Here is a 24,098-nt window from a genome sequence, read left to right on the forward strand (position 1 = left end):
GAATGGTCTACGCTGGTCCCAGTGTATGGCAATGCATTGATGGTCAGCGGAGAATGGTCTACCCTGGTCCCAGTGTATGGCAATGCATTGATGGTCAGCGGAGAATTGTCTACGCTGGTCCCAGTGTATGACAATGCATTGATGGTCAGTGGAAAATGGTCTACGCTGTCCCCATTGTATGGAAATGCATTGATGGTCAGCGGAGAATGGTCTACGCTGGTCCCAGTGTATGGCAATGCATTGATGGTCAGCGGAGAATGGTCTACGCTGGTCCCAGTGTATGGCAATGCATTGATGGTCAGCGGAGAATGGTGTAAGCTGGCCCCAGTGTATTGTAATGCATTGATGGTCAGCAGAGAATGGTCCCAGTGTATGGCAATCTTTACTGCATGAGAAGCAGCCCTGGAGCTGAAACTAGTGCACAAAGGGAAATGACAAATGTGTACAGGAACATTCGCAAGTGCTTGAAAACTGATTTATCAGCAGAGAGGCCATAGAACAATCCTCTTATTTTCCCAACAGCTTGAAGTTGCTGCTCTACAGTCTATTATTATGAAGCAGAATGAGCAGTTACGTGAACAAGCAGCAGACATTGATGCTCTCACGAGAAACATTCAGATTAAAGAAGAATTAATTAAGGTAACTTATATTTTTTCATAGCAACGAATGACGTAGAAAACTCTGAATAAATGATCCCATCTGTGAAATATGGAGATATGGCAAATCATGTGTTATGACCCACCCATCAGCACTGTCCATTAAAGTACAGGTTTCCTGGACATGTAGGGCATGGACGTTGGGAGAAGTCTTTACTATAAAGGGTGGCATGGCTTGCTATAGTGAATTAGTAGCAAATTATCTTCTAGTCACAGTACATTACTAACTTGATTTCATTACTGTCTCAAATATATTTGTATATGTTATAAAAAGGTCATTCCCTTTAATTTAAAAAAATGTTTAGAAAGCCAAGAGGTTCTTTAATACATAGTGGTCAGGAAGGCTGAATGTGCAGTTTACGTTACACACCAAAATAAGAAAGTTTAAAGTGAGGTAACAATGCATAAAAGCTTGCCTTTACTTATATTCGTACCACAGGATCTGCAAGTCAAGCTGGTTGATCCAGAAGACATACCGACCGTGGATCTTTTAACCCAGCAGATTTTCACCTTAAAGGAGAATATAGTGTCATTGAATTTGACCAGCCAGGGTCATTTAAGACATACTCAAAAGGTATTTTGGAAGCATTTTTTATATTTTAAATGTTTTAGAGAATTATTGTTAAAGGAAACCTCTTACTAGATTCATGCTGCCCAAACCACGGTCTGCATGAATCCGAGCCTGACAATGCAATTGCAGCAAGGTATATTTCACGCTGCGATGTTTCAGTGATAAGTAGTTTAAAAGACATGTGAGTGACTATAGGAAGACACCTGACCAGTGTGGTGCGGCCCTCTGCCAGATATCCCACCCCACTCCATGTAATTGACAGGTCTCTCCCTATGTACACACATGTGGGAACCGGTCAATCAACTAGAGAGGGGCAGAAATAAGCCATCTGGGGGCTGCGCCCTACTAGTCATGACTCTACCTATAGTCCGCGCCCGGTTTTTAAGACTGTTTATTCTGAAATGCCACATCAGTTTAGGGAACGGCATTCATGACTGTAAGCATGCGGCTGGGCTCGGATTCATTATGCCATTAGTCAGGCAGCAAGAATCTCCTGACAAGCCTATATTCAGTTGTCACTAGATATGTACAGTAAACAATCACGAGACAGAAGAGACCCCAGTTATTAAATATCCTGGATTACTAGTTCATTATGAAGCTGTGTATGCGACTTGTACAATTTTCTGCTGTAGACATTTTTGCCATTTCAGCAGTTGCCTTCAGGTTACAATGGCCTCAGGTTACAGTTTTTCCAAAAGCATTGTAACCTAAAACCACATTGATGCCACAGACTCCTCATCTGCTGCACATGATTCACTAAAGGTGCAGCATTCCGCTCTGCCATCTTACGGGAAAAACTATTATGAGGGTGACTCAAAAGTAATCCACGCTCTGGCTGTACAGTTTTTTAATCAACTTTGAGAAATGACAAATATAGAATTTTCTACACAATCTCCCTCCCTTTCTGTTAACATGCTTTTGTATTCCCTCATTAAAAATACTTTAGGCTGAGTTGAAGGCCACCAGCGCACCGCTGTTGTCACCTCTTCATTTGGGCAGCACTGAGTGGACGTGTGTTGACATGGAACAACACCTTTCTTGAACCCCTCTATCCATTCATACACATGTCTTCACAACAAAACACTTTCTCTATACTATGCACAAAGTTTTCAATAAATATCAGCACCAGACGCACCCTCCGATCACAACAAACGACACCCTGCATTCTCATCTCTCGCGCACATCACAAATGTGCAGCCATTGTTTCTCACACCGCAAGCAGTTCCAACCTGCACAGCAGTGACTGTGGAGACTGCGGCCTCGTACAGAAAGCGCTAATAAGAAAGTGCGGACAGCAAAACTTTTAATGTAACTGGAGTGCAAAAGTGTTTTGATTCACCCTGATGTATAGAAGTGCATGCACTGATTGACTACCTAGTGGCACTATGGTAGAAAACTATATGTCTGTTGAAAAGGGCATACATTGTCCCCATTTAAATTAGCAGTATTTCATCCCGTTAGTCTGTTTCCTGTGTAGCCTGGGATCTTTTATTTATATTCTACGTACACACCCGCTAGTCCTTCGCTCCACTGGACCCTCACAGTATATAAAAATACTTATTATGTAGAAGTGACCAAGTGAGCAGCTCAATTAGAAGACAACACACAGCTGCCTCCTTGGCCGGTGCCCTGGTTGCTAAGCAAGTGGCCAGTAGTGTGTCTGCAAATATCCTATATATCCTGGTCGTTACACTACACTGTCTCTTGGATCCACACTTATAAGCAAAGCCACAGGCAGTAGCTGACCCTCAGTATAGGTACATAGAGACTCATGCATAGCTAGCATATATTGTGCACCCCTCCAGAAACATCTGCAGGATACGCATACCACAGACCTACGTGCAAATGGGAAATCTTCAGCTTGCTTAAGTGTTCACAATCACAGTAATTGTGAACAGGGGTGCCCAACCTTTTACATGCCACTGTTCTCAGTGAAAGGGACTTGAAGACCACAGCCACTTTGTGTTTTACATACATAGTTATATTTTCAGCCAGTAGCTATTTCCCATTTACACGTAGGTCTGTGATTTGTGCATCCTGCAGATGTTTCTGGAGGGGTGCACAATATATGCTAGCTATGCATGAGTCTATATGTACCTATACTAAGGGTGCCCAAACTTCTTTTACATGCCACTGTACGTCTATGTATAGGCTATCACACACTTGACACCTGGAATATATATACAGTATGTAGACATGTACAGTCTGCCGAAATGTAATTATAGTGTACTTACCTACTCACAAAATACATACATTTTAGAAAGGTTTCTGAAGTAAGTGCTGTTTTACTTGAGGAACCACAGTGGTTATACAGGTTTTTTATTGTATGTCTTTTTCACAATGCTTTTTTTGAAGCGAATCCTTAGTCCTATATTAATGTGAGTTAAATAGACATGATTATTTAGCTACCAACTGAAAAGCCTCATGAACGGAGAGTTACCGTATACACTCAAGTATAAGCCAACCCGAGTATAAGCCGAGACTCCTAATTTTTACTGGGAAAACTTAATGACTCGAGTATAAGCCTAGGGTGGGAAATGCAGCAGCTACTAGTAAATTTCAAAAATAAAAATAGATACCAATAAAAGTAAAATTAATTGAGACATCAGTAGGTTAAGTGTTTTTGAATATCCATATTGAATCAGGAACCCCATATAATGCACCATAAAGTTCATGATGGGCCCCATAAGATGCTCCATACAAAAATATCTACTATATAAAGCTGAATGTGTGTGTGTGTGTGTGTATGTCCGGGATTGGCATCTGCACCGTCGCAGCTACAGCCACAAAATTTTGCACAGTCACACGTCTGGACCCCGGGAGCGTCATAGGCTATGTTGTGAGGCGAAATTTTAACCCCGCACATTCCAATTCACCAAACAATTTTGCCCTTATCTACATAATGGGGAAAAAAGTGAAAGGAAAAGTGTTGGAAGCGTCGCAGCTACAGAAACAAAATTATGCACAGTCACACGTCTGGACCCTGAGAGCATCATAGGCTATGTTGTGAGGTGAAATTTTAACCCCGCGCTTTCCAATTCACCAAACAATTTTGCCCCTATCTACATAATGGGAAAAAGTGAAAGGAAAAGTGTTGGAGGCAAATTGACAGCTGCCAGATGTGAACAAGGGGGACTTAAAGAATGAGAGCGATGGCGCCAAAGAGTATATACCGTACAGTTGCTAAGGTGGGGCCCCGACATGAGATACTCACCACACATGGGGATATGAACACACACACAAAATGCGCCACACACTACCACGTGCTTGAACACATATACCACCCTCAGCACACATTTCACCACACATACACCAACCTCGCCACATAAAAGTCGAAACACAAAAGTCGCCGCTCAAAACTCTGCACGCGCAAAACTCGCCACATGCAAAAACTAGGCTCACGCAAAACGCGCCACAAGTGCAAAACTCACCTCATGGAAAACTCGCCACACGCAAAACTTGCACACGCGGAAAAATTGCCACATGCACAAAATTTGCAACACATGCAAAAGTTGCCTCACACAAAACTTGCACATACTCAAAAGGCACCAGACATAAAACTCACCACGCGCAAAACTCGCCATGCGCAAAACTTGCTGCACACAACTTGCTACCCTAACCTGTCACATGCAACTCGACACACAAAAAGTTGCTACACGCATGTTGCCACACAAAACTCATCTCACAAAAGTCGCTACATGCATGTCGCCACACACAACTCAACACACACAACTTGACAAACGAAACTCGCCCTAAAACACACACAAGTCTGGTATTAGCCTTCAAAAATAAAAATCTGATTAATAAGCAGACAAACTACAAGAGCAACAAATGTACCATATAGGAAATACGGCAGCTGTCAGTCACATGACCTGTCTATTATGTGTATGTGTGAGCTAATATATACTGCCAAGGGGGAGGGCTTCCTGTTGGCTGGGGATCAGGCTGCCAATTTATCTTACAAATACTGAGGTAAAAATACTGAGCAAATAACGTGTGAACGAGGTCTAACACAGGAGATCACACAGGTATATACTATATACAGGGGAGATGACACACAGATATATACTATATACAGGAGAGATGACACACAGGTATATACTATATAGAGGAGGAGATGACATACAGGTACATACTATATACAGGAGGAGATGACATACAGGTATATACTATATACAGGAGGAGATGACACACAGGTATATACTATATACAGGAGCAGATTACCTACAGGTATATACTATATACAGGAGGAGATGACATACAGGTATATGCTATATATAGAAGATGACATACAGGTATATACTATATACAGGAGGAGAAGACACACAAATATATACTATATACAGGGGAGATGACACACAGGTATATACTATATACAGGAGGAGATGACATACAGGTATATACTATATATAGAAGGAGATGACATACAGGTATATACTATATATAGGAGGAGATGACATTCAGGTATATACTATATATAGGAGGAGATGACATACAGGTATATACTATATATAGGAGGAGATGACATACAGGTATATACTATATACAGGGGAGATGACACACAGCAGGTATATACTATATACAGGGGAGATGACATACAGGTATATACTATATACAGGAGATGACATACAGGTGTATACTATATATAAGGGAGATGACAAACATGTATATACTGAGGTGAAAATGAGAGGTGTGAGGTGAAAATGAAAAGGTGTGAGTGCAAAATGAGAGGAGTGAGGGAAAATAGTGTAGTGATCGGAAAATGACAGATGTGAGGTCGAAATGACAAGTGTTAGGCGGGAATGACAGGAGTGAGGGAGAAAATGAGGTGTGAGGGAGAAAATGAGAGATGTGGGGGGGAAAATTAAAGATGTGATTGGGAAAATGAGAGGCGTGATGGGAAAATAAGAGAAGTGACGTGCTATAACTAACCACAGATATTTACTATGCCCAGGCAACGCCGGGCTCTTCAGCTAGTGCCCCATATAATGCTCCATAAAGTTCATGATGGGCCCCATAAGATGCTCCATGGAAACATTTGCCCCATATAATGCTGCACAAAGGTTGATTATGGTCCCATAAGATACTCCATAGAAAATTTGCCCCATAAAATGCTGCATAAAGGTTGATTATGGCCCCATAAAATGCTCAATAGAAACATTTGTCCCGTATAATGCTGCACCAAGGTTGATTATGGCCCCATAAGATGCTCCATAGAAACATTTGCCCCATATAATGCTGCACAAAGGTTGATTATGGCCCCATAAGATACTCCATAGAAACTGTGCCCCATAAAATGCTGCATAAAGGTTGATTATGGCCCTGTAAGATGCTCCATAGAAACATTTGCCCCATAAGCTGCTGCGATAAAAAAAAATGACATACTCACCTCTTGTCCTGAGCAGGCAGGAACACCGGCACTTACGACATTCACCTGTCCCCGTTCCACTGCCGCGCACCGCTCCGTCTTCCATGTCCTATGCAGTGCAGTGCAGGCAGAGGGCGGCGTGCACACTAAACACGTCATCGTGCTTTCTGACCTGAATGTCACAGCCAGAAGACGCGGAAGACGGAGCCCGGAGGTGGAACGGGAACAGATGAATATCGGAATGCTCACCCTCCCCCTTTATACTCACCTGCTCCCGGTGCGGTCCCTGGCAGCTTCTCACTGACAGATGGTCTCCGGGCACCAGCAGCTTCTTCCTATGTTCAGCGGTCACATTTTACCACTCATTAAAATAATGAATATGCCCTACACCCCTATGGGAATGGATTCACGTCCATATTCATTACATTAATGAGCGGTACCACGTGACCGATGAACACAGGAAGAGCTGCGGGCACTGGAGAAGCAGGGACGTGCAGAGACGCGCCGGGAGCAGGTAAGTATGATTTGACAGCTGCTGCTCCCCCACGACTCCCTGGGACAATGACTCGAGTATAAGCCGAGAGGGGCACTTTCAGCCTAAAAAAATGGGCTGAAAATCTCGGCTTATACTCGAGTATATACTGTAATTCAATGTGTCATATAGTACTTAAATATATAATAATGAAAAGCGATAAAGAAAAGTTAAAATTGCAATGTCTAATCTGGTCTGTTGTTGTGTTCCTGTGGAGTATGAGTAGCATTAACTCCTTAGCGACATGCGCTGTACATGTACTACTCTATTGGAGGTGCATTCCTGCAAACAGCAGTACATGTAGGGCCTCACCTTGAGCCCCACTTCGATTCGGTACTGGTGTCAGCTCTGTGTGAGAGCTGACACCCCGCAGCAAAGCCCAGGATCGATGCTAGCACCAATTGCGGGCATTTAACCCCTCTGATGCCACTGTCAGTCAGGGTGCGGTCAGGGTGCACTGAGGACAGTCCGCCCCATTTGACAGCTGCCTTCCCCTGTAGCCGACCCCGAGTCTGACCGACGGCCTCCCTCGCGGGAGGGATGCTGGCCGGACAACGGAGGAACAGGGAGGGCGGAGCCGTTCCGGACGGGGTCGCGGAGGCTGTCGTCTCCCTCGGCCCCAGGCGACGGAGACTAATGCTGCGGAGAGGGGGATATAACACCAGGAGGGCGTGAACCCCGTGCCCGAGAGCGCAGGTGCAACCGCCCAGCCACCTTCCTCCCCTAGGCCTTCACAGCCGGCCCAGAGTCGGTCGCGCCGCGGAGGAAATGCACACTGCGGGGGCCGGAGCCGCCCGGGCCGCGTCTGCCCCAGCACCCGCAGATCGGCGGCACCCACCCTCCCGGAACCCCAGAGGGGGGGAGGGGAAGGCGGCTGCCGGGGTGGGAAGTAGCGTGGGACCCGGGCCGGCCGATTCCGAGCCCTCCTGGCTGAATCCTCCAGGCGGACCGCACAGACCCCACCCGTTTACCTCTTAGCAATTTCACGCCCTCTTGAACTCTATCTTCAAAGTTCTTTTCAACTTTCCCTCACGGTACTTGTCTGCTATCGGTCTCACGCCGGTGTTTAGCCTTAGATGGAGTTTACCACCCGCTTTGAGCTGCATGCACAAACAACCCGACTCCGGCCTACCACCGTCCGCGGGCTGGGGCAACTATTAAAAGGACTCGGGCCCCCGAGCGACGTCTTGGTGGTCCGGTCTCCCGTACGCCACATTTCCCGACACCCACTGGGCGGACGGGGATTCGGCGCTGGGCTCTTCCCTCTTCACTCGCATTTACTGAGGGAATCCTTGTTAGTTTCTTTTCCTCCGCTTAGTAATGTACTTAAATTCAGCGGGTCACCACGTCTGATCTGAGGTTTTTAGTCGAGCTGCCGGGCGCCGCGTGCTGCCCGTCCACACCGCCCGGAGGAGCGTGAGGGTTCTGCGCTCACCGTCGATTACATTTACCTTCTCATCGCCGGAGGCAGCCCTGTGTCTCCACAGACAGCCTCACTGCACGCTCCAGGGGAGTGACGGTCTGGCCTTAGTGGGACGTAAGGGAGAACAGAGGAGAGAGCGTCGGGGTGCGGAGCCTCATGCCTCTCTCGATATAACCCTTGCGATGGGACCCCAGCCGTGCCACGGAGGTGATCGGCGGAGGGGCGACCCTCAGATAGGCGTAGCCCCGGGAGTAACCTGGGGCCGCAAGCTGCGTTCCAAGTGTCGATGATCAATATGTCCTGCAATTCACACTAATTCCCGCAGCTAGCTGCGTTCTTCATCGATGCGCGAGCCTAGTGATCCATCGTTAAGTCGCACTTCTGATTCTGAGACGCTGTGAGACGCCCCTTTCACTCTCATGTTGACCGGCCGCAAAAGACTGGGTGCGTCGGAGGGGTTTTCCTTCTCTGCCCTGTTGCCCTGGGCTCTCGGTCTCCCCGTCCCTCTTTCCGGCGGGGAGGAGAATGAAGGAGGGCTCGAGGCTTCTCGACCTACCACCCAGACTCGCATAACCCAGGGAGGGGGGTGTACGAGCACGTGGGCAAATGGTACCCGGGACGCCCTTTCTCGGCCTTGTTACCCCGGGCACTCGGCCTCCCCCGTCCCTCCCTCCGGCGGGGAGGAGAATGAAGGAGGGCTCGAGGCTTCTCGACCTACCGCACATACTTGGATACTTGGTTTATGAGCACGCAGGCGAATGGTACCCGGGACGCCCTTTCACGCCACCACAGCCCCTGTCATAGTCGGCCTTCAGGGGAGGTGGGTGGAAGGCGGGGAGCCTCGGCTTCCAGCTCCGCGCCTCATCGGTTTTCTGTCACCCGTTAATGATCCTTCCGCAGGTTCACCTACGGAAACCTTGTTACAACTTTTATTTCCTCTAGATAGTCAAGTTCGATCATCTTCTCGGCTCTCCGCCAGGGTCTTAGCGGAACCCGGTGGGGCCTCACTAATCCATCCAATTGGTAGTAGCGATGGGCGGTGTGTATAAAGGGCAGGGACTTAATCAATGCAAGCTTATGACCCGCACTTATTTAATTAGTTTAACCATTCTATTATCATAGTAATAGCTCAAAAACCTCCAGGGGGTGACAGATTCCCTATAAGATGTGTCGCCTCTGGGACCCAAACTATGTTTACTCTTCTATGCCAGTGAATTCAAATTTGTTTGTAAATGCAGATTTTTCGTTATTCTTACTCTTTCATAGATATTTATGTTACTTGAAGAACTCGCTGCTAATAAAAGCCAACTTAATGAGGCATTGCAAGCTGAAAAACGTCTCTACAGCTGCTTAGTACAATTCAACACAGAGACAGACAGGTAATTGGAATCTGATTTTTAGTATTTTATGATCATATCAAATAATTAGCAAATGGGTTTGTCTTTTCTGCTCCAAATTACATGGATAATCTAAAGTCAGATTGTAAAATTTTACACGAATGCCCAGATAAGTTGAGCTAGGCTGCAGATATAGTTTGGTTTTATATGACTTACATGGCATAGAGCTCAGCAGAACAAGAGCAGGCCTTAAGAATACCAGTTACCAGGAAACTCCGCTACTCAATATCAAACGGTAAAAGTAAAGAGGTACTATACAGGAGAAGGAAAACTTGGGCTCTAACTATAACATTGTCCTGAAATGCATCACATTCCCTTTAAGGATATGTTCTCGAATACTGTATATACATAAGGGATTTTCTGTCTTGATTTTTCAGATTGTCAAAATCTACATCAATACATACTTTTTTGTGCTAGATTAAGCCAAATGTGGGTACATGGCTAGCAAGACAAAGTTTGTCACTGCCACTAACCCCATGTCCATGTCCTTGCCTTAAAGAGGTCTTCTGGGCTGAAAAGAAAAGTCCCCTATATTCTCAGAACATGTGGGCTGTCACGTGACCACGTGTATGAGATGTGCATATTTGCAGTCACATTCCAACTTGTAGAGTCTCAGGTGCTTCTAACAAAAGAATATTAAGAGGAGCGCAAGAGAATCTAGTCGGCATGAGATCACAGGTAAGCAAATGGCATACATGCACTCATGTGACTGCCACTTAGGCTGGGAATACAGGGAGATGGTGCCCGTTTGCCCTCCTGGGATAATATTTATGATTTCCGAATTTAAAGTGGGTTTGTCTATTATGGCTCAGGTGCAAGATTGCATTTAATCCTATGTGGTTATATATCTGCAAACCATAGGATAGGAGCCATTTATGCACGTGTATACATTTTACAAGTATACTATATGGTTTTTCTTCCTTTATTATCCTGACTATTATTATTATTTATTTATATAACCCCATTAATTCCATGGTGCCGTACATGAAAGGAGTTACGTACAGAGTTACAGATATAATTTACAGTAAACAAATTTACAATGACAGACTGGTATAGAGGGGAGAGGCCCCTGCCCTTGCGGACTTAAATTCTATATTATAGGGGATATATTTGACTAGTGATTTAGGGGGACAATGTTCAGAATCCCTTCTGATTAGTAACATATTTCCCACATAGATTCATACACTGGAATCAGTGGGTCACCTTATTTACCATCTGTGACCAATTATACATCCTCATTGGATGTATGGATATTAATTTTAATAATGTTAAGTTTTAGATATTGGAATAAAAGTAAAATTTTAGTTACACATGTCTTTTTTATTTTTCAATATTATATTCCTCTTTAATATTTGTTACCACTGCTAGGTAATAGCCCTACATATTAATATTAGAATGTTTACTCTTGTAGAGAGTGATTGTCATATTTCTCATTGTAATAAAATATTGTATTATCTTTGAAATATCTTTTTGTTTAAATGTCTATTTAGATTATTACTTTAGTTTCATCTTTTTCATTACATGAACTAACCATTTCATAGTATATATAGGTTGTTATTTTGCAAAATTATGTTTCCTCGTTCCTCTCGTTGGGGGACACAGAACATAGTTTGCTGCCACCTGGAGGCTAACACTGTTATTGCATTTAAATTGGTGCTCTGGGTTCAGCTCCTCTGGCTCTGCCTCTTCCTGTCTAAAGGTACCGTCACACTAGACGATATCGCTAGCGATCCGTGACGTTGCAGCGTCCTCGCTAGCGATATCGTCCAGTGTGACAGGTAGCAGCGATCAGGCCCCTGCTGTGCTGTCGCTGGTCGGGGAATAAAGTCCAGAACTTTATTTGGTCGCTGGACTCCCCGTAGACATCGCTGAATCGGCGTGTGTGACACCGATTCAGCGATGTCTTCACTGGTAACCAGGGTAAACATCGGGTAACTAAGCGCAGGGCCGCGCTTAGTAACCCGATGTTTACCCTGGTTACCATCCTAAAAGTAAAAAAAAACAAACACTACATACTTACCTACAGCTGTCTGTCCTCCAGCGCTGCGCTCTGCTCTCCTCCTGTACTGACTGTGAGCGTCGGTCAGCCGGAAAGCAGAGCGGTGACGTCACCGCTCTGCTTTCCAGCCGCTGTGCTCACACAGACAGTACAGGAGGAGTGCAGAGCACAGCGCTGGAGGACAGACGGCTGTAGGTAAGTATGTAGTGTTTGTTTTTTTTTTTACTTTTAGGATGGTAACCAGGGTAAACATCGGGTTACTAAGCGCGGCCCTGCGCTTAGTTACCCGATGTTTACTCTGGTTACCGGCATTGTTGGTCGCTGGAGAGCGGTCTGTATGACAGCTCTCCAGCGACCAAACAGCGACGCTGCAGCGATCCGGATCGTTGTCGGTATCGCTGCAGCGTCGCTAAGTGTGACGGTACCTTAAGGCACAGCACAATTACATGGTGTGGAGTACCAAAGCACCTTGATGTCTTTCTCCTCGTAGGATAGCAAGATCACCATGGGAACAGATTTACGTAATGTGGATTTGGTACGCTGTTCAGTTTTGTGACACTGTTTAGTGGAGTCCTTTAATTTCTTTCTGTATTTTTTCTCCAGGAAAGATAAATATCTTGGTACCGTATTAGCCAGTAGATAGAAAAATATTTAGAATTGTGAGTCCTCAGTGGTTGATAACATTTTAGTGGCTAACTGAAAAGATGGTAACAAATTGCAAGCTTTCGAGACTACTCGGGTCTCTTCATGAGGCAAAGACTAAAACAAATTCTGAAGAGTCACATATTTATGCACACACAAGCACAAAACTGTCATTATGGGAGAGTGATAAGTGATAAACAGTTGTGTCCATAAATATTGGAAAGTTCCTAGATTAGGAGTGAATGTTTTGTTGTCCTCTGATTTGGGTCTGGTTCTGTTGTGATGCCCCCACATGGTCTGAAGTGCAAATTCCTTAATTGATGTAAAAAGACATAAATCCATGCAACAAATTCATTCCTGCACGAAGTGTGTCAAAGGTCGCCATAAGTTTATACTCCCAGATTCTTCTGTCTCTCTGAGATTTTAAGCTGCCTTTCAATATAAGTAATTTCAGGTCCATGTTGCTATGATCAGGCATACAAAAATGTTTGGCCACAGGTAGATCCATTCTTTTTTCTCTTATTGTGTGGCGGTGAGAATTATTTCTTGTTCTAAGCTTTTGCCCTGTCTCCCCCACATACAGACCCCCAGTTGGACATTTAGTACAAATAATTAGGTACACCACATTAGAAGTGACGCAGCTGAAAGTACCTGGGATATTGTAGTCCTGATGTGAATTGTTGATCTTTATCTTGTCCGTGGTCATTATAAATGGACAGGTTTTACATTTTTTTCTGGTTGCAAGGAAAGGTACCTGCAGCTATTGGAGAGGACAGGGAGCTTCTGGCAATGATGCTTCTTAGATTTGGGGGCTGCCTAAAACACAGTAGTGGGGGGTCTGGAAAAATGGATTGTAAGCGGGCATCTTTTTGTAGTAAAGGTTGTAATTTCCATGCAGCTCCCCTTAGCACCTCCAGATTTGGATTGTAGGTAACTACTAGAGGTACCCGGTTATTTTCTTTTTTAGCTTTGTAATGTAGCAGGTGATTCCTTGATATTCTGGTGGCTCTTGTGATCTTGTTTTCAATTGTTCTTGGGTGGTATCCCTGATTCAAAAAGGTCTTTCTGATGCGACCAAGGTGTTCATCCCTATCCATTGGGTTGGAACATATACGATTGTATCTGATGGCTTGGCTGTAGACAGTAGAGTTTTTTGTGTTTTGGATGTAAACTGTCCCATTTAAGGTATGTTGGACAGTAAATTGGCTTCTGATACAGGGATGTCTCTATTTTATTGTTCTGCAGCTTAATGATTGTGTCCAAAAAGTTAATTTCAGTACAGGAGTAGTTGAGTGTCAAGTTGATGGTGGGATGAAATTGATTAAACTGTTCATGGAACGTCTTTAGCTGTGGCTCAGACTCCGTCCAGATGATTAAAATGTCATCAATGTAGCGGTAGTACGCCAGAGGCCTGATGGGACATGTGGACAAAAAATCACTTTCAAGCTTGGCCATGAAAAGATTTGCATACTGTTGAGCCATTTTACTTCCCATTGCTGTGCCAGTCTCCTGTAGATAGATCTTGTTGTCAAATTCAAAGTAATTGTGAGTGAGAATGAATTTTATAAGTTTCACCACAGAATTCGCATCAGTCCCTGTGTGTGTTTTCCAGGAATAATTTGCAGGCATTTAATTCATCCTGGTGTGGGATATTGGAGTACAAAGATTCCACATCCATGGTGGCCAGGATGGTTCCTATTGTTGATAGTTTATCCAATAGGTCAGTTGTGTCCTGAATGAAGCTCTCCCATAATGACAGTTCTGTGTTGTGCATAAATATGTGATTCTTCAGAATTTGCTTTAGTCTGTGCCTGATGAAGAGACCTGATTAGTCTCGAAAGCTTGCAATTTGTTACCATCTTTTCAATTAGCCATTAAAAGGTATCAACCACTGAGGACACTCAATTCTAAAAAATTTTCTCTATCACTCATAATGTCTTAGTCTAGAGAGGACCATGCACGCCCACTACCGCAGCTTGCACGTGTAATAATAAGTTTTCCACAAGTCAGTATGTGACCTATTGTATTGCCTGTACCTCTCCTGCTTCCTTGCTGGTAGCCGCATAGTGGACCTCTGATATATGAGGAAAATATGACCCCTCCTGCCTGGGTTTGTGATTTAGCTCAGTCTGTTGCTGAACTAACTAGGGTGTCCAGGACGCTGGTTACAGTGGTGGAACGATTGCCTACTGCCTCAGGAGCTCCGATTGCCGGTGTGAGTCAGAACCCCTAGCTACCCCGCACCAATATGGTCATTCATGAAAGCGATCCAAATGGTTACCTCCTCATCCCAGTCACCTTCACAGAGGAGGTGCCCAGATGCCTTTTTTTTCCTTCCTAGAGGATTGACTCCCCTCAGTGCTCAGAATCCAGTTTCGGAATCCGTCCTAGATCCATATTAGGTTGGAAAGCTCAGGGAAATCGTGGACAGTTTGGTGTTGGCTATTGACCCCTCTCTGGGAGTGACAGCTGCGCTGCCCCCACACGTTGCAGAAACAGTGTTTTCTTTAGGAGGGGTAAGCACAGTGCTCAGAAATTTTTATAACCATGAGGAATTTACAGAGGTGTTACAGAGAGTATGTGGAGTCCCAGACAAACAATTTCAGAAGCATAGTCATATGGAGGTGTTATATCCCTTTCTAGCAGAGCTGGTGATCTCTTGGTCTACTCCACAGGTTGTAGATATTATTGTGTCCTGCTTATCTAAAGTGTCCACTCTACCTCTTGCCGAAATTGCAGCACTTAAGGACCCCATGGATAGACTTAAGGTACCGTCACATTAAGCGACGCTGCAGCGATATAGACAACGATCCGATCACTGCAGCGTCGCTGTTTAGGTCGTTAGGAGACGTCAAACACGGCAACAGCAGAACGATGCAGGAGCGATCCAGTGACGTACTTACCGTTCTCGCTGGTTGTTCGCTCCATGAAAAAACATTGCAGGCATCATTTCTTTTGCTGTCAAACATGACGAATCACGCCGACCTGACGACCAAATATAGTTCCGGACTTCTAGCTACGACCAGCGATGTCACAGCGGGATCCTGATCGCTGCTGCATGTCAAACACAACGAGATCGCTATCCAGGACGCTGCAATGTCACGGATCGCTGTCGTTCTCGTTGGAAAGTTGCTCAGTGTGAAGGTACCTTTAGAGAGTCTGTGGCGAGGTCCACTTTTGAGGCTACAGGTTTTACCCATTGCCCAGGCTTTTCTGCCACTTCTGTCTCCAAGGCAGTGATGGTATGGGCTAAGCATTTGCAATGATATTTGTTGGCTGGTTCCCAGGATTTGAAATTAGCCAAGCATTTTTGTTCAGCATCCTTTAGCTGTGGCAGAGTTCTCTGCATAGGCAGCAAGTAATTGCGTAGCAATTCGACGCATGCTGTGGTTCAAGGACCTAGCTTCAAAAAGATCGCTAACTACCATTCTAGGGGTCTCACTATTTGATACCAGGCTAGATAAGATCATTTTTGAAGCAACAATCATCAGAACCTCCCCGCTTCCTCAGTCCTGGGCTAACTGTCCTTTTCACAGGCATTTGGCTTTGCAGGTCCGTCCCTTTTGTTACTTGCCTACACTGAACAAGTAGGGTCAGCAGGTTAGACCGATGGTCATGCAGGAAAGCTACCTTTTAGGTAGTCAGACACATTTCTGGATCAAGGACCAGGCCCTCTTGGTCTAGAGGCAACAGAAAGGTCAATGCTTGATGGGCAGCCCTCAGGGATTCATCTGGATGAGTGGCCGCCGCCTCTTCTTTCAGGAGGCATGGTTGGGGGCAATTGACGATCTTTCGGTCATGGAGGCCATCTCTTTGGGTTAGGCTGCTTTCGCACATCAGTCTTTTGCCGTCAGTCTCAATCCGGTGAATGTTGAAAAAAACGGATCCGTCGCAGACTGTGAAAAACTGATGCGACGGATCCGTTTTTTCACCGGATCTGACAAGCTGATCCAGCTAATCGGATCCTAAAAAAATCGGAGCATGCTCAGTTCAGTTAAAAATCCGTCACTGGATTCGGTCATTTGACAGATTTGGCCCTATAGGCTTCCATTCTAGCAAACGACGGACGGAAACTGATCCGTTGCTGTCCATTTTTTCGACGGACACAAAAAACTTTACTATGTCCGTTTTCTCTGGCCGCCGGATAAACAATTTTCGACAGATCCAGCGAACGACGGATGAAACGTGAGGCCATCCATCGCAATCCGTAGCTAATACAAGTCTCTGAGAAAAAAACGGATCCGGCGGCAACATTCGCCGGATCTGTTTTTTTCAAAATTCACCAGATTGAGACTGACGGCAAAAGACTGATGTGTTAAAGCAGCTTTACAGAATAGAGTTCACCACTCTACCTCAGGATCGTTTCTTTTACTCTCGCCCTCCCAGGTCTCCCAGTGTGAGTCAATTTTGACCAGGTGATAGCTTCCCTGCTTCAGGCTGTGGTGATTGTAGGTGTTCCCATTTCAGAGGGCTTCAGGGGGTTTAATTTATACCTATTTATCATCCCCAAAAAGGACTGCTCTGTGCTGCCTATTTTAGATTTAAGGCGCCTGAACAAAAGGGTTTGGCTTCCTCTCTCCAGTCAGTAGCTGCATCCATGGAAGACGGGGAATTTCTTTCTTTGGTAGATATTAGAGATGCTCATCTACATACGCCAATTTTTACAGCCCATCAGTGATTTTTGTGTATTGTGGTCAGTCAAGATCACTCTCAGTACTTTTCCATTCAGACTGGCCACAGTGCCCAGGGTATTTAGGAAGATCCTGGCCCCGGTTATGGCACTGCTACGATCCAGGATGACACTCTTGTCAAAGTGCCATCCTTTGCACAAAATCTAGAGAGCCTGCGTATCGTTCCTCAGATTCTGGAGCAATACAGTTGAATTGTCAACAGGGCAAAGTCTGTTTTTAGTTCCAACACAGCAGCTACTCTTTCTGAGAATGGTGTTCAAAAACGTTCAGACATTGGTATTTCTTCCTGAGGAGAAGAGATTATCTCTTTAGTCTTCCATGAGAACTTTGAAACATTTTCTCAATTTTGGTCTAGATCTCTACAGAACACGCTTCTAGCCTCTTGTGACAGGTCAATACAGTCACTGGATCTGCCTACTTGTCTCCCTCATTGCTGTCGCCAGTTTCTCATGTGGTGGTTGACATCAGTATGCACCACTGAAGCGAGCCATTCTGGCTGGATAGCAATTTTACATCGCTTGACGGTCTAAGAAGTTGGGAGCAGGCAAGGGAGACTTCTGCCAAACAATGTCCATGAGCTCAGAGTTGTCTGGCTCTTTTTACAGTGGCAGCACTTGATCCAAGGGTTGATGATCAGGATTCAATCATACAAGGCTAATGCTGTGGACAATATCAATCGCCAGTAGGGCACTCGAAGCCCATCTGCCATGGCTGAGGTCACAGGGATTTTATAGTTGACAGACGACATGGTTCCTCTAATTTCAGCCATCCATATTCCAGGGGTAGACCAATGGGACTTTTTAAGTTACCAGCAGCTGCCCACAGGAGAATGAGCTCTTCACCTATAGGTGTTCAGGCAGCTTTGTTGGCTTTGGGGTCCACCGGATATAGATTTGTTGGCATCTAGATTAAATCACAAGATGCCAAAATTAGTGACAAGGTCCTCGGATCTTCTTTTGGAGGGATTTGATATTTAAGCCACAGGTTAAGACTTTTTTTCTCCAAAGGGTGGTGTATGTTAAGTTACGCTATTGAACTCTCCTAGATCCTTGGGATCTGAATCTTGTTTTGGAGGTTCTTCAGTCTCCGTCTGTTGGGCCTATCAGAGAGATCTCTACACGTTTTCATTTTTATAAGATGACTTTCCTTATAGCCATTACTTCTATGAGGAGAGTCTTTGAGCTTGCGGCTCTGTCTTGTCGCACTCCTCGCCTTATTTTTCATCAGGATAAGGTAGCATTGAGGTCAGTTCTGTCTGTTCTCCCAAAGTTAGTTTTGAGTTTTCACCTTAATAAAATTATTATTTTACCTTCCTTTTGTTCGGCACCACCTCATCCTACTGAGAAGGCTCTGCACAGGTTGGACGTTGTTAGAACCATAAGGTACTATTTATCAACCACTGCCTCATTCAGGTGTTCTGATTCCCTGTTTATTATACCAGAGGGCCCGGTAGTTGTCAAGCCGCTTCTAAAGCAACCAGTCCTATGAGGCTAAAGCCAGGGTGGCCCCATTTATGATTACGGCGCACTCTAGGCAAGCAATGGGGGTTTCCTGGGCAGTTCATCATGAGGCATCAGCTTTGCAGCTCTGTAAAGCAGCTACTTGGGCATTGGTGCATACTTTTTTCTAAGTTTTACAGATTTATCACTTTTGCCTCTGTAGATGCAAGTGTTAGTAGGAAGATACTACAGGAAGCAGTAGCCCAGACTTCCTCTTGAGTTATATGACCAAAGACTCTGTGGTAACATTATGATATTTTTATCCCACTCTAGGGACAGCTTCTCATGGTTCTGTGTGCCCTAATGAGACGAATGAGAAAAGTAGATTTTTTACTCACAGAAATGTATGTTTCTTGTAGTCTTCATTGGGGTACACAGCTCGCTCCTTTTTTTGCCATGATGGGCATACAATTAGGTTTCTTCTTGCCTTAATTATTTTAATTATGTTGTCTTCATACTACTTTCTCACAAAACTGTGTGGAAAGCTTGCTGCAGCATGCAGGGTATAGTCTGCAGGGGAGGAGGCAGTTTTATTTAAATACTATAATATTGTAAGCCTCCAGATGGCAGCAGACTATCCCATGGTTCTGTGTCCTCCAATGAAGACTCAGAGAAACAGAATCTCTGTGAGTGACAAATCTATTTTTCATGCATTTTTTTGTATATATACTTGGTATTGTTATATGGAATAAACCTGTTTATATAATCTAATTCTTCCTTGTTTTAACTCTTGCAGTTCTGCCATTCACAATGAGCTGTTAGCTGCACAAGCACTTAGAGCTCAACTAGAAGACACTCTGATGAGGACAATGGAGCAACTAGTGGCTCTGCAGGCTGAGAGGAAGCTTTCAGGTGGTTTTGGAGGTGTGGAAAAAGGGTGTTTGAATTTTCCTCACAAGCATGCTTTCTAATTCGCATGAGGTAGTTTAAAACGAACTTGTCTTCAAGATTTTGCCAAGTAAATTACAAGCATTGTCAGGCTGGCGCTGTTGTACTGACTAAAGTGATTCCCGTGTTGAAGAAATACGTCTTGTAGTTGTTGTTTGCAATTTTGAGTTAATGAGATGCTCTGGCTCCAAGATGGCCTATGGGCAGGCTTTTTTTCTGCTCTGGCATCATCCTTTTTATCGTGCTCTGTCTTCATCATCATCATTTTGGGCTTAAGTGACAGGTCGTTGAACCAAAGTGACCTGCCTCCTATTTTAACCCCTTAATCCCATATGACGTAGTATCCCATCGAGGTGACCTGGGACTCTGACCGCTCCTGGCACATTAACCCCAAGGAACACTGCGATCAAACATGATCGCAGAGTTCTGGCGGTACAGGGAAGCATCACGCAGGGAGGGGGCTCCTTGTGGGCTTCCCTGAGACCCTCGGTACAAGGCGATGTGATCTCCTCCCTGCAGGCCCCGGATCCAAAATGGCCGCGGGGCTGCATCCGAGTCCTGCAGGGAGGTGGCTTACCAGCGCCTGCTCAAAGCAAGCGCTGGAAAGCCTGCAGCCCTGCATGTCAGATCGCTGATCTGACACAGTGCTCTGCAAAGTGTCAGATCAGCGATCTGACCCTATAACATGATGTCCCCCCTGGGGCAATGTTATGAAGTAAAAAAAAAAATATTCACATGTGTAAGAAAAAAAAAAAAATTCCCAAATAAAGAAAAAAAATTTCTTTATCTAAATAATAAAAAAAAAAGTACACATATTTAGTATTGCCGCATCCGTAGCAACCCCACCTATAAAACTGTCCTGCTAGTTAACCCATTCTGTGAACGCATTAAAAAAGAGGCAAACAAAAAAAGCTTTGTCATACCGCCGAACAAAAAGTGGAATAACACGCGATCAAAAAGACAGATATAAATAACCATGGTACCGCTGAAAACGTCATCTTGTCCCGCAAAAAACAAGCTGCCATACAGCATCATCAACGAAAAAATAAAAAAGTTATAGTCCTCACAATAAAGCGATGCAAAAATATTTTTTTTCTATAAAATAGTTTTTATCGTATAAAAGCGCCAAAACATAAAAAAATGATATAAATTAGGTATCGCTGTAATGGTACTGACCTGAAGAATAAAACTGCTTTATCAATTTTACCAAACATGGAACAGTATAAACTCCCCCCCAAAAGAAATTCATGAATTGCTGGTTTTTGGTCATTCTGCCTCACAAAAATCGGAATAAAAAAACGATCAAAAAATGTCATGTGCCCGAAAATGTTACCAATAAAAGTGTCAACTTGTCCCGCAAAAAACAAGACCTCACATGACTCTGTGGACCAAAATATGGAAAAATTATAGCTCTCAAAATGTGGAGATGCAAAAACTATTTTTTGCAATAAAAAGCATCTTTTAGTGTGTGACGGCTGCCAATCATAAAAATCCGCTAAAAGAATATAAATAATAAATCAAACCCCCCCCCCCCCCTTCATCACCCCCTTAGGAAAAAATAATAAAATTTTAAATATGTATTTATTTCTATTTTCCCATTAGGGTTAGGATTAGGAGTAGGGCTAGGGTTAGGGGTAGGGCTAAGGCTAGGGTTTCAGTTAGAATTGGGGGTTTCCATTGTTTAGGCACATCAGGGGCTCTCCAAACGCGACATGGCATCCGATCTCCATTCCAGCCAATTCTGCGTTGAAAAAGTAAAACAGTGCTCCTTCCCTTCTGAGCTCTCCCATGCGCCCAAACAAGGGTTTACCCCAACATATGGGGTATCAGCGTACTCAGGACAAATTGGACAACAACTTTTGGGGTCCAATTTCTCGTTACCCTTGAGAAAATAAAAATTTGGGGGGCTAAAAAAACATTTTTGTGGGAAAAAAATGATTTTTTATTTTCACGGCTCTGCGTTATAAACTGTAGTGAAACACTTGGGGGTTCAAAGTTCTCACAACACATCTAGATAAATTCCTTGGGGGGGTCTAGTTTCTAATATGGGGTCACTTGTTGGGGGTTTCTACTGTTTAGGAACATTAGGGGCTCTGCAAAAGCAATGTGACGCCTGCAGACGAATCCATCTAAGTCTGCATTCCAAATGGCGCTCCTTCCCTTCCGAGCTCTGCTATGTGCCCAAACGGTGGTTCCCCCCCACATATGGGGTATCAGCGTACTCCGGACAAATTGGGCAACAACTTTTTGGGGTCCAATTTATCCTGTTACCCTTGGGAAAATACAAAACTGGGGGCTAAAAAATAATTTTTGTGGGAAAAAAATTAATTTGTTTTTTTTCACGGCTCTGCGTTATAAACTGTAGTGAAACACTTCAAAGCTCTCACAACACATCTAGACTTTTGGGGTGTTTCAATGTTTAAGCACATCAGTGGCTCTCCAAACGCAACACGGCGTTCCATCTCAATTCCTGTCACTTTTGCATTGAAAAGTCAAACGGCGCTCCTTCCCTTCCAAGCTCTGCCATGCGCCCAAACAGTGGTTTACCCCCACATATGGGGTATCAGCGTACTCAGGACAAATTGCACAACAACTTTTGGGGTCCAATTTCTTCTCATACCCTTGGTAAAATAAAAAATTGGTAGCGAAAATATCATTTTTGTGAAAAAATATGATTTTTTATTTTTACGGCTCTGCATTATAAACTTCTGTGAAGCACTTGTTGGGTCAAAGGGCTCACCACACCTCTAGATAAGTTCCTTAGGGGGTCTACTTTCCAAAATGGTGTCACTTGTGGGGGGTTTCAATGTTTAGGCACATCAGTGGCTCTCCAAACGCAACATGGCGTCCCATCTCAATTCCAGTCAATTTTGCATTGAAAAGTCAAATAGCGCTCCTTCCCTTCCGAGCTCTGCCATGCGCCCAAACAGTGGTTTACCCCCACATATGGGGTATCGGTGTACTCAGGACAAATTGTAAAACAATTTTTGGGGTCAGTTTTCTCCTGTTACCCTTGGTAAAATAAATCAAATTGGAGCTGAAGTAAATTTTGTGTGAAAAAAAGTTAAATGTTAATTTTTATTTAAACATTCCAAAAATTCCTGTGAAACACCTGAAGGGTTAATAAACTTCTTGAATGTGGTTTTGAGCACCTTGAGGGGTGCAATTTTTAGAATGGTGTCACACTTGTTTTTTTTTTTTCTATCATATAGACCCCTCAAAATGACTTCAAATGAGATGTGGTCCCTAAAAAAAAAATGGTGTTGTAAAAATGAGAAATTGCTGGTCAACTTTTAACCCTTATAACTCCCTAATAAAAAAAATTTTGGTTCCAAAATTTTGCTGATGTAAAGTAGCCATGTGGGAAATGTTACTTATTAAGTATTTTGTGTGACACATCTCTGTGATTTAAGGGCATAAAAATTCAAAGTTGGAAAATTGCGAAATTTTAAAAATTTTCGCCAAATTTCAGTTTTTTTCATAAATAAACGCAAGTCTTATCGAAATTTTACCACTATCATGAAGTACAATATGTCACGAGAAAACAATGTCAGAATCATCAGCATCCGTTGAAGCGTTCCAGAGTTATAACCTTATAAAGGGACAGTGGTCAGAATTGTAAAAATTGGCCCGGTCATTAATGTGCAAACCACCCTTGGGACTTAAGGGGTTAAATACTGCGCCTACGCATTTAATATTGTGGTCTTAAAAAAAATAATTGGCTCCAACAAAAGGGCGTCGGCAGCGCACACACAGTAGCATCTATCAGCAAGCAATGCTCTCCATCTGCGCATGCACCGACCCTTGTGTTCTGAGTTCAGCAGCGCCAATTTCCTCTTCTTGTGCGCGCTTTCGCACTGGTCCTCGAAACACAGATTGAGAGCAACACTTGCTGCTGATTAGATGATACTGTGTATTTTAGCGCCATTTTGTTGGAGCCATTTTTTTTTAAGACCACAATATTAACTGCGCAGGCGCAGTATTTAAAATTGGAGGCAGGACATTGAAGGTTCAGGGACCTATCATTTAAGCCCACAACTATGACACCAAAAGAAGCCTAGCCCAACCTGAGAACGAGCATTTCACTGTGTCCAGTATGTGTGGTGACAGTTTTCACACGGAGCCACTTACACACACAGACCCATTCAAGTGAATGGGTCTGTGTACATGTCAGTGCGTTTCCACGTACCGCTGACATGTCCGTTTTTCACTAGCAGCACGGGCTGCAAAACGTCCCACACGTGCACATTGATGACAAACAGGGATGTCATCAGTATGATATGCATCAGCGCCTGAGAAGCAGCAGAACAATTAGTACAGTTTCCCGGCGCCAGGTGTTGAAGACTGCTCTCATCATTCTTCCATGCTCGGCCGGCGTTCAGCGCAAGCAGTGGAGAATGATGAGTTGTATTCAACTGATAACAGTGAGAGG

The 24,098-nt window shown here is 44.2% G+C and overlaps 1 protein-coding gene and 1 non-coding gene across 8 annotated transcripts in view; one reads left to right on the top strand and one right to left on the bottom strand.

Annotated features, from left to right (window-relative positions):
* PDE4DIP (phosphodiesterase 4D interacting protein) overlaps nucleotides 1-24,098 on the top strand; it is a 1,776,665-nt gene that overhangs the window by 767,190 nt on the left and 985,377 nt on the right. For 6 of the 7 annotated variants that reach the window (XM_069737152.1, XM_069737153.1, XM_069737154.1 and 3 more), the window contains 4 exons: nucleotides 523-639; nucleotides 1,096-1,230; nucleotides 9,817-9,929; nucleotides 19,515-19,642. In XM_069737152.1, coding sequence (XP_069593253.1) covers nucleotides 523-639; nucleotides 1,096-1,230; nucleotides 9,817-9,929; nucleotides 19,515-19,642 — 493 coding nt within the window. The remainder of the gene's footprint in view (nucleotides 1-522; nucleotides 640-1,095; nucleotides 1,231-9,816; nucleotides 9,930-19,514; nucleotides 19,643-24,098) is intronic. The other variant, XM_069737151.1, reaches the window with a different exon arrangement.
* LOC138648522 (5.8S ribosomal RNA) lies at nucleotides 8,774-8,927 on the bottom strand. The gene has a single exon (XR_011315135.1). It is a non-coding gene; the product is annotated as a 5.8S ribosomal RNA (ribosomal RNA).

This window comes from Ranitomeya imitator, chromosome 8 (assembly GCF_032444005.1).
Source record: "Ranitomeya imitator isolate aRanImi1 chromosome 8, aRanImi1.pri, whole genome shotgun sequence".
Taxonomy (NCBI): domain Eukaryota; kingdom Metazoa; phylum Chordata; class Amphibia; order Anura; family Dendrobatidae; genus Ranitomeya; species Ranitomeya imitator.